The sequence below is a fragment of the Microtus ochrogaster genome, chromosome 19, assembly GCF_000317375.1.
Source record: "Microtus ochrogaster isolate Prairie Vole_2 chromosome 19, MicOch1.0, whole genome shotgun sequence".
NCBI lineage: Eukaryota > Metazoa > Chordata > Mammalia > Rodentia > Cricetidae > Microtus > Microtus ochrogaster.
Window position 1 is genome coordinate 46,924,278 of NC_022021.1, and position 22,133 is coordinate 46,946,410.

The 22,133-nt window shown below is 42.6% G+C and overlaps 1 protein-coding gene across 3 annotated transcripts in view; it reads left to right on the forward strand.

Moving 5' to 3' along the window:
* The window catches only part of Sema5a (semaphorin 5A), a 429,658-nt gene that overhangs the window by 202,849 nt on the left and 204,676 nt on the right, over window positions 1–22,133 (forward strand). For all 3 annotated transcript variants that reach the window (XM_013349712.2, XM_026783702.1, XM_026783703.1), the window contains one exon: window positions 13,838–13,883. In XM_013349712.2, the coding sequence (XP_013205166.1) occupies window positions 13,838–13,883 (46 nt within the window). The remainder of the gene's footprint in view (window positions 1–13,837; window positions 13,884–22,133) is intronic.

The window sequence follows — 22,133 nt, forward strand, 5'->3', positions numbered from 1 at the left end:
TTGATCCTGCAGCTCCCCCCCCCACTCTTCTTTCAAAGCTTTTTAAAAGGCTTTCTACTAGCTTGACTCAAGAGTCTTCACCATCATGGAAAATTTGGCATTTGGTCAAGATACCAGCTTCTCTTAGAGGATGTGAGACAACCTCAGAGTGACCTGAAATTTGTGACAGGCTGTCTTCTGTGCCCACTCTGGGTACAGTAGTGAGAGAGTAGTGAGAGATGATGCTCAATGGGACATTGTCCTTGGCCATCCCTCTCTGAGCAGCTCTGCTGGTCTTCATAGCATTGCTTTCCAGGCCCAGTTCTTCCACTAGAGAATGGACCAGTGCCCGAATCACCCTAGTGGGCAGTGCAAGGTGATACCCAGAATGAGCACAGATGAAATACTCAATGACACCTGAACTTCAGATGAGCAAAACATGGTATTTTTATAGTAAGTATGCTTTGAAATCCTGAATACCCTAGGGATACAGGCTGTATCTTATATTCTAGAACTATCTTTAATACATTGTGGGTACTTGATAAGTGAGGAATGAAAGAGTATACTGGGCTTCCCAAGCTCTGAACATTATTTTCTTATCTTTAAAATTGATACAATAGTTTTCACCCCTTCAAGCTGTTGTGCGGATGAGTGAAATAGTCGATGACAAGCCATTGCCACATTAACACACCCCCCGCAAGTCCACGGTCCATTGGCTGACGAAGCCCTGAGCTTTCCAGAGGAAGCCATGTTCATGCTCATACACATTTCAGACAAAGAACCCTGAAGGAAGAGGGCAGGAATTTCATTTAGGAAATTTGGTGGGATTAGGCTCAGGACATTTGAGAGGGAGTCTGACCACTTATAAAACCTTAAAATAGCCCAGCCCCCGGGTTCTTTATAGGAAGGTATGACCTAGCAAGACAAGTTTAGATAACATGTGCATTTTTTTTCATAAACCAGTAACGGTTTAAAAATATGAGCTGTGGAAAAATAGAATAGGCCTCTTTATTTTGATCGCAGTTAGCAGTAGATATTATGGAACCATTTCTGGGACAGTTTCCTTTTATAACAGTGATGCTCTACGTCCCCGAGAGCGAAGTCACTTAAAAATCTTTAGCACTCTTTGATAAAGAGAGCTTATTGTGTAGCAGAAGAAAAAAAATACTTCTTCAGGCAGTTTGTGCTTCTTTAGCGCCAGAAGACCTTTGGTTTGGAATCCATGCAGTTTCTAGAAGGATTCGCTCATTTACCGTTTCCAAGGTGTATGGTGACTTTCACGTGAATTCAAATGTCTTGGCGTTCAAATCCTGCCTTGCTCCTGCATCTTAAAAATTTAATAATGTTCGTGTCTGCAACCATTACACTTGGCCATCTTCCTTTTAAGGGAATGTGGAGCATGCAGGAAGACAGGAGGAAATCACCACTTCCAGAGACAGCCGCAGTTCACCTTTCAGTAAACACAATTACTCGGCTCCCATGTGCTTTCATTCTCAGGATAATTTGTTTCGGGCGGCTATATTCTTCTTGCCACAAAACCTACTGAAATCAACTTCATGGATGAAAGACGAAAAGAAGATCAAGCAAAAGAATCCGCAATTGCTTGGGTTTTCTGCGTGGCTAACTGTGGAAGCAACGGCAGTGATCATACTTCACAAGCTCCCAGCTTCCGTTTGCTGCGGGTAGAAGTGTAGAGACATACGGGAGAGAGGGAGAAAACATTTTTCTTTTCCAAGTGCGTTCTTGGTGCCTGAGATTCAATCTAAGGGGTAGCAAGTGCTGATCCTGAGTCCCGGGGATCTGGACTGGGTGTTGGATTCTAGTGGTGGTTGCAAATGACAGCTGATTGGCTGCACGCAGCATTATGTGTGGTCCAGTTGTTTGGAAGTTAGCTACATTTAATGTAGCAGGGCACTGGTCATGAAAGAGCGCATCGTTAAAGCACTTGTAGCGTCCCCGTGGAACAATGGGGAAGAAATGGAGGTTCCTTCGTGGCTGTTTGGTCATTTGTCCTCAGAGTAACTTTCTACATGGAAGCACAGTCCACTGTGTGTCTTGTTTCTCTGATGTTTTCCCTTTAAATTCCGTTTGTCTCCTAAACTGTCAATTAGTTACTTTCCACGTTTTCCTTCTGACTCTCCTATTCTCTACCTACCGTTTTCTGTGTGATGCGCATACGCGTAACTGTGGTGTTTCAGTTAGAAAGGGCCCTGCTAGTGATCCCAAACCAATCCACAGTCTACATGACTCAGTCATCTGTGTGGAGGAGGTGGTGAGATTGGGACCCAGACACCTTATATGTGCATCAGATAAAGATCATATTGAGGACAAAACCAATGATTTATTTTTCTGGAAATGTTTGCTTTTAATTTTACCGGAAATCTACCGCAAAACAGTAACACTCTGACTATACCATGAAGACAGATGCCAGGTCTGTGTAGGTCTCCTTATACACTTGATCTAATGTGAGGATCAGCCAACCATGCCCCCACCACAGACCTAACCTCAGTGCAGATCCCCCCCCTCATAGCTGTGCACCTGGGATCATGTCAGGACCCCTTTATGGGTGTATATTTTACACACTTGATCCATCATTCCAGCCCCTGAATCATCATCCTAATCAGCAAACATTTCTCTCTACAGCAGATGATGAGTTTTTATATTCCTGCACAGAAAATGTCAGACATTGTTGACGCCCCGTGGGAACCCTTACCTGCTCTGAGGAGTGGATCAAGGGTGGGGAGAAAAGATTGTTTTAAAAATAAATAAATAAAAAGAAAATGGTATAGATTACCAATAAGCCCAGCTTTTTGTTTTGTGTTGTATGTTTTTATAAGAAAACTAAATAGTTATTAATTCGGTTTGGAAACCAAGTGCTTCCAATACAGGGCTTTAGTTTCTTCAGCAATCACAGTGAGCGGAGTTGTTGAATAATTTCACTGTTTTCTTGGACCATTTGTTCTCCTCATGCTTAGCTTTATAAATCTGAAAATCCAAACAAGGAAAGAGTCCCACACTTTCCTTCTGGTCGAATTTGCTTGACATATTCAGAACTGCTGAAACTCTTAAACGCATTGAAATTCTGGGTTTGCATGGGACATTCGTAGACTCCTGCCCTGGTCATCACAGACCATCAAATAGTTTAGTTCTTCACTGTGTGTGGCTGGGGAGGCATTTTTATAAGTTGTTCTTTGAAGCAAGAAAAGGATGTATATAGTTGGTTGAACTGCATGTCCTTAAAATGCAGCTACCTTGCAGTTCCTTCCAGACTGGGCAGTGGCTTTGATGGTTTGCCTTGAGTTGGTTCTGCCTTGTTCCCATTGGAAGCCAAGACCTTGGCGCTGCTTCTCCCTAATGACCTCACAGTGAATTGCTTTGAGAGAGCACCTGTTCTCGTAAAAATGTGATAAATAAAGGCTTTTATTTAGTTAAACTGAGTTTTTTCCTCACAAAACAAATATTCTACCACTTCTCATCACGGCGTGTGGGGGAAGGGCTCTTTTAGATTCAGATAAACTTTACTTTTCCAAGATTGCTTAATGCTGTTCTCTGTTCTTCAGATAGCGTTAATCCCTGTTTTTGCTTTAAAATTTTTACCCGAGATTTAACCTGCTGGAAGCACCATATCATTAAAAGCAAACCTAGAAACGCTTATAGGATCCACAGTTCAGCTTCCAGCAGACGCACCGCTTCCTGGTTTTGAAGGGTGTGTTTTAGTCGAGCTTATGCATGCAAATGGATGGAAATAGAAAACACTATCCTGAGTGAGGTAAGCCAGACCCAAAAAGAGGAACATGGGATGTACTCACTCATATTTGGTTTCTAGCCATAAATAAAGGACATTGAGCCTATAATTAGTGATCCTAGAGAAGCTAAATAAGAAGGAGAACCCAAAGAAAAACATATAGGCATGCTCCTGAATATTAACCTTCATCAGGTGATGAAAGGAGACAGAGACAGAGACCCACATTGGAGCACCGGACTGAAATCTCAAGGTCCAAATCAGGAGCAGAAGGAGAGAGAGCACGAGCAAGGAACTCAGTACCGCGAGGGGTGCACCCACACACTGAGACAATGGGGATGTTCTATCGGGAACTCACCAAGGCCAGCTGACCTGGGTCTGGAAAAGCCTGGGATAAAACCGGACTCGCTGAACATAGCAGACAGTGAGGACTACTGAGAACTCAAGAACAATGGCAGTGGGTTTTTGATCCTACTGCACGTACTGGCTTTGGGGGAGCCTAGGCAGTTTGGATGCTCACCTTACTAGACCTGGATGGAGGTGGGCAGTCCTTGGACTTCAAACAGGGCAGGGAACCCCGATTGTTCTTTGGGCTGATGAGGGAGGGGGACTTGGTTGGGGAAGGGGGAGGGAAATGGGAGGCAGTGGAGGGGAAGGACAGAAATCTTTAATAAATAAATAAGAAATTTTAAAAAAAGAAAGTATAATCAGATAAGGAGAAAAAAAAAAAATTAAAGGTAACATGCGCCAAGGGGATGAAATCAGTGATTGGGAGTGAATCCAAGAAGCATTGACACCAAGATGCACAGAAACCTGAAGGGAAGGCATGGCCACAGAGATACTGTGTTCTCATCGATTATGGCTTAGGAGACGCAGTTGAGAGGGAAAGAGGGACAGGGCTGCTCATTGCTACCCCTTTGGTTATATGACCTCACCTGAACCCTTACTACTAGACTTAATTACATTTTCGTCTCCTTTCTATTTCCTCCTTGGAGCTGGTATTGAGTGCATTGGTGCGTAAGATCTTTTTCTTCATTAGCATGGCTTAAGGCGAGCCGTCATTTAATGTCTCGTTTAAAATAAGATAGGGTCTGTCTCCCTTGGCTGCAGGCAGGTGCTCCAGGGAGGCAAGGTCTGAAGCCTTCTATCTGGGCACTGTTACTGAGATGTAGTTGTCTAGATAATGTCTTATGTGGGCTTGTCTAGGGAGAGTGGTCTTTTGGATTGTTACCAGTTCTCATAGTTTTTTGTTACATTTTCCTGTCCAGGGTTTAAGACCATGCAGGTGGCCAAATTCATTGGTTTTTTTTTGTTTGTTTGTTTGTTTGTTTGTTTGTTTTTGTACTGTTGAGGCCAATAGAGGATTTAATCTCAGGGTGACTTGAGCTTGAGATACTTGGGATAATAATTCTCTGCGCTGGCAACCTAACTCTGGCTTATTGAGTCAACCCTCACCATGCAGGCCTTCCCTCCCCATTATAACTCTTTATTCCTAGACAGAATGAGAGACTCAAGGTCTTGAAGAGATTGAAGACAAGAGTGTGTTTGCTGTTGTTGTTTATTTAAAGAGATGGGTGTTTGGGGAAATACCAGATTTGAATCGTTTCTACTAAAAACCCACGTGTAGGACAGGAAATTAATTTTTTTTTATCTCCCTCACCTTGTAAGAGTCCTATCTAAATGTTTTAGTCATGCCCACCCAGCGAAACCTTTTTCCGTCTCTCTTCCAGGAATTTGGTGGTTTGGTGTGGTGTCTCTATTCTCCTTGGAGCAGTGCCTCCTTTCCCTTTTCTCCTCCATTTCCTGTGTGCCAGTTTCTCTCACACTAGCCAATTGAGTATGATTGTGAGGTCGGACCCCATTCAATGGGGGAGAAGACACAATCACCACATTGAGTTAGAATTAAAAAAATTGTACTTCCCAATCCCTGTCCTGGTCTGCGTTCACTCTTCCAGGGCACACTCTTTTGAACAAGAGACATGTTTGTCTTGTCCACAACAAACAAACACAACACCAACCAACTAGCCAAGCAAACAAATAAACAAACAAGCTTTAATCATATTCCCTTTTCACCTGGTCCTTTCTTTTTCTGCATTGTCTGTTTAATTAACTTGACCTGTGGACTCATTTTTTTTTTTTTTTTAAATCTCACCTCTTAAAGATACCCAGCTATGACCTATGGACTGTGTGTGTGTGTGTGTCTTCTAACTTTGTTATCCTTTGCCCTCTATTTACTAAATATCAGTATACTTAAGGATCAATTACTCCAAATCTAAGCATCCTCTGTGCTTGCCCCAGCTCTGGTTCAGAGAGATTCCTGACTTTTGGCTTTGCAGGGCGGCAGGGACATGAGGTCACAAGGAATCATTTCTTTGTTAGTAGACTCGGTGGCACGGAAGACACTAGTAATAAGGGATTTGATGGTTCTTGGGGCAAGGAAGGCTGCACTGGGAAGGCATCCATCCTGGAGAAGACACTAGTAATAAGGGATTTGATGGTTCTTGGGGCAAGGAAGGCTGCACTGGGAAGGCATCCATCCTGGAGAAGACACTAGTAATAAGGGATTTGATGGTTCTTGGGGCAAGGAAGGCTGCACTGGGAAGGCATCCATCCTGGAGATGTTTCAAGCATGGGTAGACGGTAGACAAGAGAAGGATTCTCACAGGGAAATTACAGAATGTCCTGCATCTGGGAAAGAAGAACTTGGAATGAGGCTGCACATAGGGACTCAGAAAGGAACGTGACTGTGGGTGAGGCCCCAGGTCAAAGGCAGAGCCGGGACTTGATCTTCTAACATAGGGCTTGACAATCTTTCACACAGGCCGAGGACTCTCCCCTGGGCTTTGTAGACCTGGGAGGTCTGCCAGACTCCATGGCTCTTCAGATCCTGTCCTAGCTGGCACTGGAGAGGTCTTGCTGACTTCAGGGAGACACCCCTGGTTTCCTCATGCTCAGATCTCTGCAAGAGGAGATGCTGCTACCGCGCTCTGTGCCAAATGTGCCAGGGTCAGGACGGACCATAGCTGGGGTTGTGGTCAGATAAGATCCAACCTGAAGCTCAGAACAGAAATAGGAAAGGAAACAGGAGGAGACATTTTTCAGAATTGGGCTTAACAGTGATTGATAGCAAAGAGAATGGGGCATCTGAGAGCTAGGGTCCAACGGGACTGCTGTGGGGTTCTCTGGGAAAGGGAATGCCCATGAATGAGCAATGAGGCCTTGCTTGGTTAAAACTGTGTGCGCACAAATTCTCAAGTTTTACTAACTGAAGAGAGCCCAGAAAAATAATTGTCCATATAAGTAATTAAAATGGTGAACATTGCTAGGAATTCACAAGCTAAAGGAGTCAGAAATATTTAGCTGCTATTGTTCCAAGTGATTGGTTTCTCTATTAACTGGAAAACAGAAAATAACAAATCACATAGGAGGAGAAGTCAGCATGGACCCTGGTGTATTATTAAGTCAGCACCAGAGGCATCCAAACCTCATCCCGAGGTCTACAAATTGTATTAAAACATAATAAAGTCTATATGACCGGAGTATTTGCTAACAGTGTTGCCTTGTAACTTTGGTCCAAAATATGTGTCTCAGAAAAGGTTTCTCTGAACTGTTTACTAATGCAAGCATTGAAATCTACCATTATCTCCTCATTCTTGCTAAGTGAGAGACTACTCTATTTCTGAGCCTTTTATTGTTATTTTAAAAAACTATTGTGGATTTGTTTCACTGTGTTCTTCTTTGTCTTTTTGTTGTCTTCAGGACAGAGCCTTGATTTGTGTGCCAGACTGGCCGCAAACGCATGTGGCAATCCTAGCTTGACCTTCCGAGGGCTGGAATCCCATGTGTGCACTACAATGACTGACAAGATCTTAGTTTTTCCCTTCTTGTCTTGTTAGGGAACTGGTTCTAGAGATTGCACTCAGCGTCTTAAGCATTCTGGGAAGTCGTGTAGCCCTTAACTGTGTTTCTATCCTCGAACTTTGTTTCCAGTTGCAAGAATGGAGCCTACTGTCTGTCTCCATTACATGCGAGGCAAGTGTCCTGCCACCGCAATGTGTTTACATGTGGCTTATGAACTTTTCACTTAAACATGTCAGTGTGGTATTGATGTGGCTAAACATAAGTTTTATGTTTTGAGACTTTTTTCTAGTATGTGCCACTTTTAAGGGTTCAATTGAAATACTCTTTTTTAAATAGAAAATTAAATGAGCCTGTGATAAAGTATAAGAAGAAAAGTTTTCTATGTGATTAAGACCAAAAAAAATAATAATAATACAGGTGTTTAGAATGAACTTGTAGTCAGTAAACAGAAAGAGTTTGAAATATCCACTTTAAACAGGTTGGGGAGCTGTGCCATTGAATTCCTTCATATTCCTTACATTTGTTAACACGTTTGCTCTCTCTTTTTTTTTTTTTTTTTTTTTTTTTTTGGTTTTTCGAGACAGGGTTTCTCTGTGGCTTTGGAGCCTGTCCTGGAACTAGCTCTGTAGACCAGGCTGGTCTCGAACTAACAGAGATCCGCCTGCCTCTGCCTCCCGAGTGCTGGGATTAAAGGCGTGCGCCACCACCGCCCGGCCACGTTTGCTCTCTTAAGGATTCACGTTTAATTTTTATGGAATATTTTATGTTTCATATTGCATGCCTGCCATTGTTCTTCAACTTTCAAATGACTTACATTCTTTTAAAACTTCACATCTCTTAATATAATTGAAAATTTGAGCTTCTAGGGTCCAGGTCAGGCAAAGTTTCAGTTAATAGTACCTTCTCGGACCCCCTCCTATCGTGGTTGTTTATATGCAATGCACCAGCTTCAGTCTAAATGTTTGCTAAACAGCGAAAGCTCCCCGTGTCCGTTGTTAGCCTCCATGCACGGATCTGCCTTCCAGTCTCCGTGTTTCTCAGTGCCAGGCCCATATCTTCTTCCCTCGCTCACCGTCTTCCCACTTACAAGACAACTTCTGCCTCACCACCTCAAATAAGAATTTAGACTTCTTTCTTTGCCTTTATAGCCATATTCATCAGAGGCCAATTGAGTTATTCTAGATGAATGTCGTCTTAAAACACCAGTGTCTTTCCTAATTAATGGAGGTCACAGTTACATTTTACGCTGTCTCTAGATGAAATGAGTCATTTGGTTAATATGCTCCTGATGGCTCAACCTTTTCTTCAACAGCTTCAGAATCATAGTATGTTCCATGAAGACACTATTCAGCTTCATCTGTTGGGGACTGTGCGGTTCCTTCAGAGAATGGATTGTTCTGCTTTCTGATTTGTTGCTAATGTTCCACTGGGGGATGAGATATGACCCAATGATGAGTTCCTCCATCTGAGAGCCAATAAGACATAAAATCCAGTAGAATCAGAGAGAACCTAATTGGACTTCGAATGGTGAGAAGGATAAACAGGCCTTAACGTTGTCATTTGGCATCTGTCAAAGGCAAGGGCTTTGAGATTTGAATCAGTCGTCTGCATCTATGGGCTCCTCCGACAGCAGTTACTCATAAACTGATCCGGTTTATTGCATTTGAATGTGCAATATCTAATTTTATTCCAAGACCCTGGGAACTAATGTCTACTTTTACTCCAGAAATACTAAGGAGATACAAATCCACATTTTTATCTAGTATAACAATAAAAATCAAACCAAGTTTACCACTTAGCAAACTCTGGCCTCTTATTTCTATAATGAGAAGAAACTATGGAACTAGAATAGTTCTCCCTTAACCTGTGTCACCACACACAGGACGATCTGACATCTTAATCGTTTGTACCAATGCCTGTCTCTATTGAAGGATGACCGCGGTCCTCATTACTACCTGTTTACATCTAGAGGTGTTATGGAGATGAATGGGATTGCTTAATGCTTTGAGCTGTTCATGAGTTGCCCCATTAGAGAAACAGATGCTAAGAGCAACGTTTGGTTAGCATCTCTGCCTGGCTAGGAGCCCAAAACATTACTCTTTCATGATGGAGAGGGTGGCGGCCTTTCTCCTGGACCTCACATAGATTGTTTTCCCACCTCTGTGTTCACACAATTGCAAGATAAAGTGCATGCCTCCTCTGCAGCGCCCTGGAGAACAGCCATTTGCAGGGGACATAGATCTTACTTTGTGGTGGGTGTGAGTGGCCCAACATCTGGGAGTATCAATTTTTTATTCCTTTTAGAAGATTTTCTTTCTTTTTGTAACCTTTAACTTCATAGGTCACTGACCTAAACTGTAATAGATCAAGCTGTCTTGAGAGATTTAAGGTCCTTCTTGCTGCCCAGCCGGATTGGAATGGAATTTTTGTGCAGCCAAAGTAGTCTTAAGTCTGTTCTTGGGGGGAAAAAAGGCAGTTTGAAAAAGAAGTTGGAGGTTAGCAGGGTCCACAATGTTTTTTCAGATCCTTTGGTCCAGAGGAGGGGATTAAAGAAATCCCATCAGCACCTCACTTGGGATTCATCTTATAAAATATCTTTCAAATAGGTGGGGATTGTTGTTGAAGAGAACTAAAATGTTCAATGTTACATATTTGGACAAAAACAAGGGGATGTACATGGGAAGGCCTGGGGGGAGGAAAAGAAAAGTATAACTATAGGTTAATCTCCAAAAACAAAAAAGATAAAAGCTAAAGGATTGTCAGTTACTTGAGTAGGCTGACAGACTGTGTGTTTTGACTCTGGTTTCATAGGTGCAGAGTCTGGTCCTTGCTGACATCAGATGTGGACAGCCAGCTTGGAAAATAGCTTAAGAAAGCAGGAAGGTGGAGGGGGGCTCTGTGTAATCAGATCTTTCAGACCAAGCTGCTCTCCCGGTGGAGAGACTTATGTCAGAGCCAGGTCATAGGCACAGAGGTGAAGGCGATGGCCTGGAAACAAATGCATTTCATGAGCAGCACCGGGGCCTGATCATCTTATAGTGATGTGTCCATGTGTCTGTGGATGCTGACTGGAGGTGAGAGCTGACCGCATCCTAAGGGCTGCTGCCTGTCTCTCTGTTTGGTGTAGGTGAAGTGAGGAAGAGGAACTAGGATGATTGATTGGAAAGGCCACAAGACACAGATAAAAGTGAAGATAGGGTTTTCCTCTGAATCTACAACCATGAACTATTTGTACTGCATCTTTCCATTTGTGGAGCCTTTCTCCTCTACAAATAGGAGGTGTTTGGTTCTTATTGGCTTGCTTCCAGAAGATTTGTAGCCAATGGCTCCCCTTTAGATTAAGACATGATTGAAAATGAGTTAAGACTCCTCAGTGCCCCTGTTAAAACTCAAGAAGTACTACCCAGGGACAAGCCATGTCTTCCTTGATGCTTTTTCAGGGCAGCAGAGTAGAGGTAGGGATGATGGCGGGACTCACAAAGACTCGAGTGATGTTCCTAGGAGACATCATCTCCTCTCCGCCCCTTTTATCGCTTGCCAAGTAGCCCTGCTATTTAAATTAATTATCTAGGAGATGGTGGGAAGGGAGCCATAGTCCTCAGGTGCTTTGAAAAGAAGCAGATATTGAAATTGGCTGGCAGTGTCTCAAAGGGGTTGGGGTGAGTTGAAAGGCTAGCAATGGGTGAGAAGCAGACAAGATAGAGTTTAGACATTTGAATTTGTTTAGAATGATGTGGATGGTCATTTTGAGATGTGTGCCTTCCTTTATGAAAAGCACTGAAACCTGGAGGCAGAGACTGTAGTGGGTGATCTCAGTACACTCCTCTCATCCCTGCTTCAAATAGAGAAAGGGTTCTGGACTCTTCTTCCCAGCCATTGTGCCCAGAGCTTCAGAGTATCAAATGGGTACCGCTATCTGCATCTGTTAATGTCCCTGGACTTTGTCACTTTTTCTTTGGGTATGGGGCTATTTTTCTGTGATGTCCCCTGAGATTGGTACTGTATTATGAACATGAAGATGTCTGTGTTTATGACAGTCTGAAAGCTTTACTAATACTTGAAGTTATTTACTTGAACATATTTCTTGAAATGACTACTAAGTCAGAAAAGAAAAGCTTCTGGTCTCAGAACCAATGACAAGAGAAGCAGGCAATGTCTCTGAATGCTCAATGGCACCACTCCCCTTCCTACCAACAACTCAGCAGGGAGCCAGCCAGAGTCTGTTGGCTTTGTCTGTGCTCAGATGTTGATCCCCCCTCCATTCCTCTACACAGTGGAACATATGCGGAGAACTTTAATGCGCTGAGAGCTCTCAATCACTCTCAAAAATGGATTAGACATTTGGACTGCCAATTGCATGCTTACAATGGGTCAATCATGGTTTTGTGTTTTATGTCTAGACTTAAAACTTCCCTAAGTGTAGGGAGTGATGGAAGATGATTATTGACTTCATTTTATAGGCAAGGAGACTGGAACACAGTCATTCAGTTTTCTTGGCAAGTTTGTTTGCTTGCACAGTCATAGCTTTTGTACAAGCATTTCTAACCCATAAGGTCACTGCACTTATAGAAGGGAAGCCTTCTGCAGTCAGGGCACCAAGTCGGAGATCCTGTGCCTTGGGAGCGGATGGGCTTAGCGAGGCCATGTGGGTGGTATGGCTGGACTTAGCCCTCCTGCCTTTGGTAAGTGTCTTGTCTAAAGTTCTCAACTGGGTGTAGATTCCTTTCTAGGACCGTCACGCTGTCAGTGTCCACATGGGAGCACATACTTAGAAAATCTGAATGTTTCCATAGTCCTCTTCTCTTTCCACACATGTGGGATGTCCTTTGTCCCCTTCATATGACATTACTTTTGGAAACCTGGTCTCTTTGTGGTAACCACCTAAAGTGCTCCCTTTCTTCAAAAATGTTCCAAGTCTGGTGTTGCCTATGGGGGCATAAGCTAACCAAGGTTTCTAGAACTTTCTCCCATAGCATATCAAAAGAAAAATTGAAGAGACAAAAGAAATACAGTGGACAGGTTACAATTGTGGTTTGAAGAAAAAATTTTCAGAAACCATTTGAAAAACCTGGTAGCACTCAGCACTTGCGATCGCCCCAGTCCCTGCTCCCCACCAGGACCTGTGTAACTGGATAGCTTCTTCCTCAGTGTTCTGTCTACCTGTTTCTGTCTACTGTTGCAGGAATGGTGCTATCAAAACTATGCCCTTGACCTGCTTTGGCTGGCACTTGTCTCCATTCCTGGAGCCGTCTGTATGTTCTCAGTTTGTATATACATACCACCCTTCCTTCCCCAACAGTGAAAGTTACCTACATTTGTTTCTTATTGATGTTTGGATTATTTCTCTCTTCATGCCACAGAAGTAACCTTAAACAAAGCTATAATTACATTCTTTGTCCTTTGTCTTCTCTATATCTCCTGACTTTCTGCATCTAAAGGTGGCTTTCCTTTGTGTTCAGCCCTCTTCTGAGGTGTTGAGGAATACTTGGATTGACTGTCACCCCTTCTAAGGGGGTTTCTACTGCCACAGTGCCTCCTCTTCCTGATGTTTTGAGGCTCTCATGATTTTATCTGGAGGCAGAAGTATCACTTGCTATAGAGACCACCCAAAAGCTATAAGTTCAGAGTCTGCTGTACATCATATTTATATTTTCCTTTGTCTGTGCTCTTCTGTGTTCCTTGGGCATCCCTTATTGGAACTGGTAGTTTTCTTGTCTCTGATTTCGGTATCATATATGAGCTGCAAAGCTGATCAAATTATTGGCAGTTTCAATTTCCTTGTCAAACTGATAAGTTTGTGCGTCTAAGCTGAACCCAATCAGCAAGACAGATGCTGGGACACAGGTTGGAGTCAGGGCCTAAGAATCAAACCAGTGGATGCTGACAAGAGGCAAGAGTAGACCCTCGAAGAAGAGTTGTGTTTCATCCTCTTGACATTAAACTTATCTCCAGAGTCAAGTGCCCACAGCCACTTCCTAATTCACAACAACCCTAACAGGCAATTAGAGCTTACGTCTGCCTCCTGCATATACGCTGCATAGTCCACAGCTCTTACCAGTCCCAAGTGCACATCCCCTGAGAAGTCAGATGCTCTTATTCTGTTTCAGAGAGTTATTTGCCATATTAGTAGCAGGCTGGTATTTTGTCTCCCACATCATTACCTGTTTTTTTTTTTTCAGTCATTCCCATGATGCTTATAGACTTTGACATTTTGGGACCTATTAAAGGTAACGTACTCTCTGTTTTATTTTGCAGGAACTATCTCTTCAGATTACAGCTTGAAGATCTGTCTCTCATTCAGGTAGGTGCAATTTATTAATTTGTTTATTTTAGCTTTTGTTTTTCGTGTCAAGGAGCTGAAAAGAGATGCATGCAAAGTTGTTGACCAGGATCAACAGGGTTCATTTCCTCAGTGGTCAGGCCCCAGGACACTTAGATACCTGACCGGATGTGAGTCATCACCTCCCTTTTTTAATTTCCGGTTAGTCATTCCCTCCTGGATGTGGTCTCTCCACTCCCTGGACATCATCATCCTGGCTTTCTCTTCATCAGATGACAACAGTGCCAGGGACATCCCTTGAGGCCTGCAAGCACCTCTTTCCTCTAGCGTGAGCAGGTGTTGATGCATCTACTAGTTATCATGTTTTATAAAATATCCTCTTCTCCTGTGTTTATCATGTATCACAGTGATTGTGTGGGTTAAAAGCCTCAGAAAGCGAAGAGAATATATTAACCTTTAGAAATGAAATTTGTTTCTGTTGCCACTTGGAGACTGAGCTTGGCGTCCTCGTGTTTATTTATGTTAATAGAAGATCTGATCACTAAAACTTCTTTTCTCGGTCTATTCTCTTAGGAAAGTGTGCCAGGCAGGGACTCCTAGGAGGGAAAATGAGGAATATATTCATAAACCCCCCAACCAGTGTTCCAGGCTTTTTGCGCACTGTGTTGGAATCTCTGGGTTTTTATAACATTTTGGGGAAAAAGGCTTTAAACAATTTAATAATAGCCTAGTGTCCTATGCTCTAAGGAATTACTGGAGAGAAGCTGACCCTTTCCATCTAGAATGCTAGTGTATGTGAACATTGCTAAATACTAGAGCTAGAGTTTCAGATCAGATCCACCTTTCATTTGCCAGTGTCTTAAAATAAGACAACTCCGTAATCAATCATATTGCTGTCCCTATCGCTGGACTTGTCATCTAGCTCCTGGCTTATTAGTAATTATCAGTTTCTTCATTGACAAAGTGGCCACAAATTACCTTAACCATATGCTATCCAGGTAAGAATGACCAAAGCTTTCAAAGGAGGGGATTGATGCACAGCTAATTTTCCACAGTCGTATATAGCTTTTGCTTTTTAAGTGATGACCATGGATAAATCTTTAATATAGTTTTATCATGTTGAGCAACAAATTTCCTGCCCGCTGCAGTTTAGCATATAGCTTTAGCTGAGCTGACAGGTTGTAAACCGGGAGTTTATTAATAAGCTGTTGGAATGATCAGCAAGCTACAGGCGCGCTCTTAAGTTAAACAGAAGAGTCACAGAAATACAGAGACTGAAGGATATCACCTATTTGTAGATCTAAAAATGACCAGTTCAAAGTAGCAGAAAATAGAATGGTGGCTCCATAAGGCTGGGAAGATGCAGAAGTGCTGGAAAGACCTTAGCCAAAGTAGGCACAATCTCAGTTAGACTGCAGGAATAACTTGGAGAGACCTAGTGTGCAGCTTCTTAAATGCAGTTTTAATAACTGTATTGTGTTTTAATAACTGTAGTACGTACTTTAAAATAGTTGAAAATGGATTTTAAATGCTTTTTGCACCAAATACTGATAACTGTGTCAGGTAATGCACAGATTATATAGCTTGAAGCTATTCCTCAATGTATACACTTATAATAAAATCATGTTGTGTTTATAAATACATATAATTTAATTTTTACTGAAAACCAAGCCATAGTTTAAAACAAAAATTTAAACAGAATTTTAAAACTTGTTATAAATAATCTTATGGAATATAGACCATCCAATGTACAATATGTTCATTTCTATTCTCATAGTGTCACACAGTATCTAGCTTCTCATCTGTGTGACGCATGGGCTGTGAGCTGGGGAGATGGCTCTGTCGGGCCTGCCTTCAATTGCAGAACCAATGTGATAAGGCAGAGTGGTGGCATCCACTTGTAATCTCATACTAGGGGACTGGAGTCAGATGAATGGACCACTGGGCCTTGGCTGACTGCCTGGAAAGTCTAGCCTACTTGATGAATTCCAGGCCAGTAGAGACCCTGCCTCCACTTACAAATAAAAGTTAAATTGTGGTCGCAGTGGTCCCCTGTCTCTCACTTGCATACGCATCTATGAAAGCATGGACTCTCACGGAATTATGCATCTGCACACTGCTGATTATGTGCACACACGCTAACACAGGCACACAGTAGGTGTGCAAGTGTGTAAAGAGAAGCATGCAAGACACAGGTGTGTTTATTTCCTCCTTTCCTGGCTCTCAGGGTTTGTGGGTTCTAGAAGTATTACATTCCAGGAAAGTAAACACTATTTACAAACAGAAGTCTCCACTGTGGGAAGCCAGTGTTTCTAGGAGAAGTGATAATTCTAGGATAAAGAAAAGGCGGTGTGAGGTCAGATTGAAGGAGCTAGTTTTAGAAAGGAAGGAGGTGTTCAAAGATGGATGATGATCTGGCAGGACACAGAGACCATCTGGGAGTGGGCTCCCTGCAGAAATGGAGAAATTGATTGCCAGGAGATGGTAAGAAGTAGCATATTATTGAGCATTGAGTCAGATAAGAATTAATGAGCATATGTTAACATTAAAATAAAAAATGAAACAAAAAGGCCAACTAAAATATTGACAGAAAAATCTAATAGAATGTTGGGATTTGGCAACATTGCACTGAAAACTCCATGACATAAACATGCTCCTTGGGTGGTCAACTTATCAACTGTATTTGATGACAACCATGATATTGACATTCTCACTTATCAAGATAATAGTTATTTAGTGGATGTGGAAAACTTGCACCTTGACAGTGAAGAACCCTACTATGAACCTATGACCAAGCAGTGTATCATGACTTCCGTAGTAATGAACCAGATTTCTGTGATTTTTTTTCATACTGAGGATGCTGCAGGGTTTCCATGACAACCCACCAAATGTTATTCCCTTGATTTTTTTTTTTTGTAACTATGATGGTAAGAATTATGGACGAGAATGTCCTTATTATTTGGGAAACCATATCAAGTATGTAGGATTGGTATGCTTTGAATATGAAATCTCTTCCATGGTCTTATGTGTCTGGACAATTGTCTTGAGCTGCTGGTACCATTTGGGAAAGTTGTGGAATATTTAGAGGTGGAGCCTTGCTGGAGGAAGAAAGTCAAAGCAATGGGCGACAGGATGGGTTTATAAGCCAGCTCGACTTTCTGTTCACTTTCTGCCTTTTGACTGTGTGTGCAGCATGACCTGGCCTCCTGGTCCTGCCACCAAGGCTTCCCTGTCATGATCCATGATGGAATGTAGTTCTTTGAACTGTGAGCCAGAATGAAGACTGTCTCACTTACGTTTCATCATGTTACATAGTCCATCACAGCGAAATGAGAAGTAACCAATCAAGGGATAATGGGCATCATGTTTTTAAGTTACTCTTGAGTGACAAGTCATACATGTGCAGTCGCTGCAAATGCCTACAAAGTGGGTACTTTGATAACATAGTAAGGGGAAGTTGGAATGAAAGTCACGAATGTTCTTAACATTTCTTGACTTCATATCCTAATAAATGCAGAGAGCTCCAGGCATGTAGTTACTGTTAGGCCTTGAATAAGATGTTGCAAGGGCAAGGAGACTAATTGCCTTTTCAGCCATCACTTCCTTTCGCCAGGACTACCTATGACAGGTCACATGTAGGTCGTCCACAGCAGTCAACGCTCTTACTGAGAAAGCGAAGCATCTCAGTCTCTCCACGCGGGGTACCCTTGGTCTGCTCACACTGACCGTGGAAAACAGTGACGTCTGAACAGTGGGGTGGTTTTCAAAACACTGTCCTGATAACAGGAGCCAAATGCCACCCTCCACGAGCACACACCAAGCCGGTCGGCTCTCCTGGCATGTGTTTGTGTCTGCAGGATTGTAGTGTGTTGTTTATTTAGTGTTACTAGAGATAAAGCTAAGAATTCTTTTCAACACTATTTGTTTCTCATGTATCCCCAGGAAACAGGTCTTGTTGAATTCTATGAATATTTTATTTTTATTTAAATGACTACATCCAAGGGTGGAAAAATAATAATGGATTAAACACTGGCAAACAAAGGGCTGCATTGTTCTTATAAATGGGTCATCTGAGAGGACCTCGGATGGCTCAGCTGATAAAGACACTTGCTGCTAAACCCAAATAGCTGAGTTTGATCTCGGGAATCGCATGGTAAACACACACGCACACACACATACATGAGAGAGAGAATGAGTGTCTGTGTGTGTACTAAAATAAAATGCAATATTAAGTCTTAGGTAATTCTATACTATCTGGTAATCTCAGTGCAACATTAAGGAACTACGGGGAAATGTTTTACAGTCATGCATCTTATATTACTATAGCCCAATATGACCATTCTAACACAGGCTCATTACAGGAAGTGACTGAGATATTCCGAACTCATTGCTGAAAGTATCGAGGCTTTGCATTTTGTGTCTCTAGCCTGTTTTGACACATCTGGTTGTATTCGGGTGCTCAGTGTTCCTGGCTGACAGTGCAGTTATGAGGAGAAACAGGATGCTTAAAACTTCTGTGATTTTTGTTATTTTATAAAACAGATATTATTTTCTTCTAGAGAGTATCGAGGTTTGTATTATATATCTTATTCCTCTTCTCTCCATGGGCTTAAAAAATCAGATATTGTAGAAAAAATACAACTGAGACGATGGAGGACACCAAACTTGAAAGGGAAAGAAAGTCTAAGTCAATGGGATGCCGATGACGGCGGCTCCTCTAAAGCCTCTTTCATGACTGGACAGGACTTGCTGCTGCTCCCTCTGGCTGGCAGACACCATGGCCTCCTTCACATGGCTGGTTTCTTACTCAGCTCTCCGATCAACTTAGACACCTCTATATTTTCTGCTAGTATCAATCTGCTTCTTAGTCCTTCAAACACTGGCTGTTTCTCACATTCACGTAACTTCCCTTGCAGCCAGCCCTCTCTTGAATTCACCTTCTTCATACCCAACAATAATTGGACCCCCCCCCATCCTCACTTCAGTCATGTGCTTTGGATCCCATGACCTGAAGGAAGGTTGGCTGGTGGCCCTGAGGGGTTTCTGGGAACCATAGCTTTTCTCGCTCCTCACGTGCCAATTATTCTATCTGTTATTTCTCTCTGTATGTTTATTTGCTACATGAGGATACCAGGCAGCATCTGAACCAATGACATAAATGTTCTAGCCTCCTGACGTGCCATAGGTTTCATTCTTCCTTTACCTTTATTAGAGTTACCTTGATTGACAGTATGTGTGCGTGTCGGGGCGGGGCTTGCTTGTTCACGTACCATGGCACATGTGGAGGTCAGAAGACAACTCCCAGAAGTCAGTTCTGCTCTGCCATTTGGGTCCTAGGGATAGAACCCAGGTCCTCAGACTTGGTGACAAGCACTGATCCATTATTTTGCCAGTTTCTACTTCGTCTTTGTAAAGTTTGTATTATTGAGGTATGCAAAATACTTCTCAGAAGTGCCCTGAAGGAGACACTTGAAAATGTCCACTCTCAGCTCTGTGGAAATCTCAGCACTGGGGTGAGCAGGCAATTCTGGGCTCTGAGATGATCCTTCCTTACACACCTGTGCCTGTCGTCTCTATGCCCGCTGCTACTCTTCTTCCAAACAGCTCCTCCGTCTCAGATGTCTCAGATTCCTGTCGCGTCTTGACTTTGGACGAGCATCTAGGTTCAGTATAGAGAATGATGCAGAAGGATGTTCCTCTCTTCTTCTCTTGAGTGAGTTTCACAGAGTTCAAGGATCTCCAGCAGGGGCATGGTCCTCTGCCCTGTGTGATGTCTATAAACATTGTTATTTGTTATGAGAAGCCTCATTATGAAGTTGGTTTTCCTGAGAGACCCGATTCAAGGGGCTGGATCCGAGTAAACCAATACTACCAATTGGAGGGCGCTTCATAGCACCAGTCAACAGAGGCATCAGCAATGAAATCCTTGAGAGCCTTGAGTAGGGATGGGGATATAGTCACTCCCTTACTTACTCTGAGGGGATGTGATGTGTTTGATGCTGATCTCCACTGTCCCAGCAGAAATATTCACATATACATATGCTGCCAAGTGGCTCCATAGGGATTGTTCATTAGGAGTTTGAGCAGACATACTTTAAATATGTAAAGAGGAACACCCAAGAGATGCTTTTAATCACAGAAATTAAACCTGTTTTTCTTCATTGACTCGAGAACCCAGCATTGGTGTTGTGTCTTGTACAAGACACCTTGCCACCTAGATATGGTAATTGGTGTCCTCACGTACTGTTATTCAGCCATGTGTCTGCCAAACCTCAGACAGCAACTGTCTCCACCGAACCTCAGACCACCCGAGCTCCCTGTCTCCTTCTGCCTTACATTCCTCTCTTCTCTCAGCCATATCATTCCTGTGTCCACCTCCCTGGTGCTGGGATTAAAGGAGTGTGATTCCAAGTGCTGGGATCACGTTTGTGTGAGCTCTGTTTCTCTTTTAGACAGATCCGATCCTGTGTAGCCCAGGGCGGCCTTGAAATTACAGAGATCCCTCTGCCACTGTCTCCCGAGATCTGGGATTAAAGATGTGTCCCATCACTGCCTGACCTCTGGTGGCTTGGCTCCTAATTCTGATCTTCGGGCAAGCTTTATTTATTAAAATATAAATAAAACATTACTCCATCTGCCATTCCATGTCTCTGTCTGCTGCTTTGTGTTGTTCTAGGAGATTCCGAATTCTATCATGTTTAGTCCTGCCTCAATGATGACAGTTATTTTAGGGAAAGAACTCTTTCAGAAAAAAATAGAAGAACACAGCTTCCCTGAGAACTGAGTAAGCACGTTTGCCAATCTGGGGTTTTACCACCACAGCCATGGCCGAATCCCCCTGGACAGGTCCCAAAAAGTACAAGGGGAGAGTTTTGCTCAGCCCTCACCATCTTCAGGGAAATAGCTCGAAATTTGTTTTCATGACCCTTGGTGTCACACAGAAAGGATGAGCAGAAGACCGGAAATCTGTGCGCTCACTCACCTCTGGCCTCTTTATGACTTCTAAAGCCTGGTCTCCTTCACTCCACATTATCAGAAGCTATAGCTGGTTTTAATTTATTTTTCTGTGTATCTGTGATTGGAAATTGACTCTCAGCTTGTGTCAATGTTTAAACCGGTGGTTCCCAAATAGTGTAGGTTTTTTTTTTCTTCTGATGTATTTGACAATGTCTAGGGACACTCTTTCTGGTCCTGACTGCTTATATCCTGCACAGTGTGGAGCAGTGCCTCCCCCCCCCCCCCCCCCATCCAGCAGAGAACTCTTTCATCCCGCATGGCAATGCTCCCCTTTGCTGCTACTCCTTTGCAATTATCATGTATTTTGAATGTGCCAGTTTTCTGATCCATGAATTGATGGTTATTACTTCATTGCATCTAGAAAATTTATGATAATCTAGGAAATTCACCTTTTTAGATTTTCTTAATATATACAATCCAAGACATGTTTAAACCCTTGGTGATCATGCCTAAAGAATCTGTTGTGATTCTTAGGTTTAAATTTCCTCCTTTTATTAATATGAAATTAAATTTAAAAAGGAATTAAATCAATTTATAATATACACTCTAATGGGTCATAAGACTCTGATATAACTACCCGAGCTGGAAAGCTTTAGAATCTAAAGAATGATTAACTAATTAATAATTTAGAATAATTATTCCAAAGACATAGTCACATTGATTAATTTTTTAAATTATATTTTGTATTTATTGAGTTGCAAGAGCCTGGCCTCCCTGTGGCTCTGAGGAATCTTGACTCCAAAGCATCATCTCCCATTTGTCTTTCTTTACCATGTGTTCACAACATCATAATTTCCTAGAAGCAGACAGATTTGACTGCATCCTTTCAAAGATCATTGAATGAAGGCTTGTCAATCATAAAGTTGGATTGCACACAGCTAGGCCGGCTCATTTGCATATTGTTAGTGTGCAGTCATGGCTACCTGTAGCTGCTCATCAGAGAACTTGAGCAGACCCAGCCTAGATCATCAGAGCCTGACGTATCTGTGTTTTCATCTCTGAGCATATGTGTTTTATTCTCCTATCTGAGTGATAGCCAGTTTTCAATGAGTGTGTCACCACTGTCTGAAGAGCTGGGTGGGTAGGATGTGAGTCTGGGTCATAAGCTTCCATTGTTGCTGCTTCGCGTTCTCATGGTATTTGGTTGATGAGAGTCTTTGTGCTCCCTTCCATGCCAATTAGAGTCTGATGAAGGCCTTGGCCTACAGCCTGGAGCCTAAGCAGCCCCTCCTTCCTCACCTGCTTCCAGGCTCT